Source organism: Lichenostomus cassidix, unplaced genomic scaffold, assembly GCF_008360975.1.
Source record: "Lichenostomus cassidix isolate B80296 unplaced genomic scaffold, HeHo_3.0 HiC_scaffold_890, whole genome shotgun sequence".
Lineage (NCBI taxonomy): Eukaryota > Metazoa > Chordata > Aves > Passeriformes > Meliphagidae > Lichenostomus > Lichenostomus cassidix.
The window spans coordinates 15,582-18,333 of NW_028147248.1; the positions used below are offsets into that span (position 1 = coordinate 15,582).

The window sequence follows — 2,752 nt, forward strand, 5'->3', positions numbered from 1 at the left end:
CCCTGGGAGCACCAAAACCCCACGGCATCCCTAATCAGGACCCAGGAGAAGGGGGATCCCCAGGACCCATGGGAGCCCCAGCAGCTTCAAGAATAGGGAACCCCTGAACCCCAAAGACAGGAGACTGGAAAGGGGGAACTCCTGGGAGACTTTTTCTGAACTCATTCTTATTTTAGGAGGATTTTATAGACACAAAACACCCGGTGACTTCTAGAGATAGACTTGGGCAGGAGGAACCCCCAACCCAAGGCACTCACACCCTTTTTTTTACCCAGACGAGGATTTCCGATTCCCAAAACTTGGCCAGATGGAGAAGGAGGCTGTGAGGAAGAAGATGCCCCAGGACAGCCAGGCAGGTGAGGAGGAAGTCACTGCCCCTTTCCCCCTCTCTTCTCCTCCATCTCCCAGCCCAGCATCGCCCCTGGCTGCAGGACAACCCAGCTGCTGACTCTCTCCTGGTAGGGATGGATTGGGGGGATCTCCTTCCCCTTCCCTCTGGCATGGAGGCAAATCCCAAATCCTCTCCTTGTCCTTCCTTCCCCAGACCACAAGGTGAGGAGACAGACCAGGGAGGACAAGTCCTTACAGCAGAACCTCATGGAAGAGGCCATTTTGAGCAGCTCCATGACCCAGGAACCCAACCAGGAGGAAAAGCCCCAGAGATGCTGCACAAGGAGGGGCTGCAAACCCAGCCCAGGGTGCTCTGAAGAGCAAAGACTCACCCTGTGCCAGGAAGTTGGCAAGAGCTTCAGCCGGAGTTCGGAGCTGGAGATTCCTGAGAAGATTCATGAGACCAAGAAGCCCTACGAGTGTGAGGAATGTGGGAAGAGCTTCAGCCAGAGCTCCAGCCTGATCCGTCACAAGAGGATCCACACTGGGGAGAGACCCTATGAGTGTGGGGAGTGTGGGAAGAGCTTCAGCCAGAGCTCTCACCTGATCCGTCATAAGAGGATCCACACAGAGGAGAGGCCCTATGAGTGTTCTGAGTGTGGGAAGAGGTTTCAGAGCAGCTCAGCTCTCCTCCTACACCAGCGTATTCACACAGACGAGAGGCCCTTCCGTTGCCCTGACTGCAGAAAGGGCTTCAAACATAACTCCCACCTCATCACCCACCGGCGCATCCACACTGGGGAGAGGCCCTTTGAGTGTTCTGAGTGTGGGAAGAGGTTTCATACCAGCTCAGATCTCCTCAAGCATCAGCGGATTCACACACAGGAGAGGCCTTTCCACTGCCCTGAGTGCAGGAAAGGCTTCAAGCACAACTCCAACCTCATCAGGCACCGGCACATCCACACCGGGGAGAGACCCTATGAGTGTCCTGAGTGTGGGAAGAGCTTCTCCAGGAGCTCTCACTTGACCCAACACCAACAGAGGCACCAGTAAGGGAAGCCCTGCGAGTGCCCCGAGTGGGGGAAGAGCTTCATGCACTGCTCCGTATTCATCCCCCATCAGAGGACCCTCATTGGGAAGAGCCCTGGTGACCCACACTGCCAGTGACCCAGTGTTGTGGTTTGACCCTGGCCAAATGCCAGGCACCTACAAAATCTGCTTTCTCTTCTCTCCCCTGCTGCAGGTGTGCAGAGGGGAGGGAAAAAAAACCCTAACACACACACACACACACACACACACACACAGGGCTCATGAGTCGAGATAATGAACCGGGCAGGATGCACTGAAGGGTAAAACAGGCTGAGAACTTAAAGTTGCAAAGTGATCTATTGGTAACCTAACCCTGAACAGAGTCAGAGGAGGCAAATGAGAACTAAAAATAAGCTCTTAAGACACTGTTTCTCTGCTCACCCCCCTCCCTCTTTCCCACTAATAGCACAGCAGGTTGTGGCAGGCAGGGTATGGGTTTTTTTGGTCATGGGTCCCTCCCACTGGAGACAGTCCTCTGCAAACTTCTTTGCCGTGGGTCCAATCTGTTGAGCAGCAGCTGCTGGAATCTGCTGCCCCATGAGTTCTTGTCCACAGGGTTCAGAGCTCTGAGCCCAGGCCAGGCTGTTTCCATCCATTTGTGGTGCTGAGAGGGAGTTTGGCAGGCTCTGTGAGAGAGGTTTGGGGTCCTGGCTGAGCTGTGTGGCTTGGAGAGAATTTGAGTGGGTGTAGGGGGAGATGAGAAAGGGATTTGGTGGCTCTTGGGCCCATTGATATTGCAGGGAGTGGTTTGGGAGCATCCTAGGAGGAGCTGTTGGGTGGTTTGAGGAGCCTGGGAGTGTGCTGTGGGGCTGGGAGAGGGTTTTTGAGTGGTCATGACAAACCCAGACTCCCAAAGCTGCCACCATACCCCACTCCCCAAGGTGCTGCTGGGGTTTGGCGGCTCCATGTTGGAGTTCATCCTCCTGGCTCTGCGGGAGAAGGTGAAGGGTGTCCCCAGAGATCATGTGTGTCCCTGAGAGCATGTGTGTCCCCACCATCCCAGTGTCACCCCCTTTTCCCTCCCCACAGGACTCCTGACCCAGCTCCTGCTCCCCCAGGAGGGAATTTGGGGAGGGGGCAGAGGGCGTGCACAGCCCCCACCGGGGGATGACCCTGAGCCAGTGCCCTTTGTTTAGCACCAACCTGGGCTTGGGGCTGCAGGAGGAAGAGGCTGATGGGAAGCAGATCCTGCAGGTGGGACAGTGCTTGGGGTCAGATCAGCAGTGTTGGACTTCTCTGGGGGAACTGTGAGGGTGGGCAGGGTGGAGTAACCTCCCAGTGACCTCACCCAGTCCCCTGTTGCATCACACAGCCACCCTGTGATGTCACACAT

The 2,752-nt window shown here is 56.0% G+C and overlaps 1 protein-coding gene across 1 annotated transcript; it reads left to right on the forward strand.

Annotated features, from left to right (window-relative positions):
- Nucleotides 1–200: 200 nt before the first annotated feature.
- LOC146424082 (uncharacterized) lies at nucleotides 201–1,813 on the forward strand. The gene is made up of 2 exons (XM_085043963.1): nucleotides 201–356; nucleotides 545–1,813. Exons 1-2 carry the CDS (start codon nucleotides 308–310, stop codon nucleotides 1,381–1,383), a joined length of 888 nt encoding a protein of 295 aa, XP_084900089.1. The 5' UTR covers nucleotides 201–307; the 3' UTR covers nucleotides 1,384–1,813.
- Nucleotides 1,814–2,752: the final 939 nt, after the last annotated feature.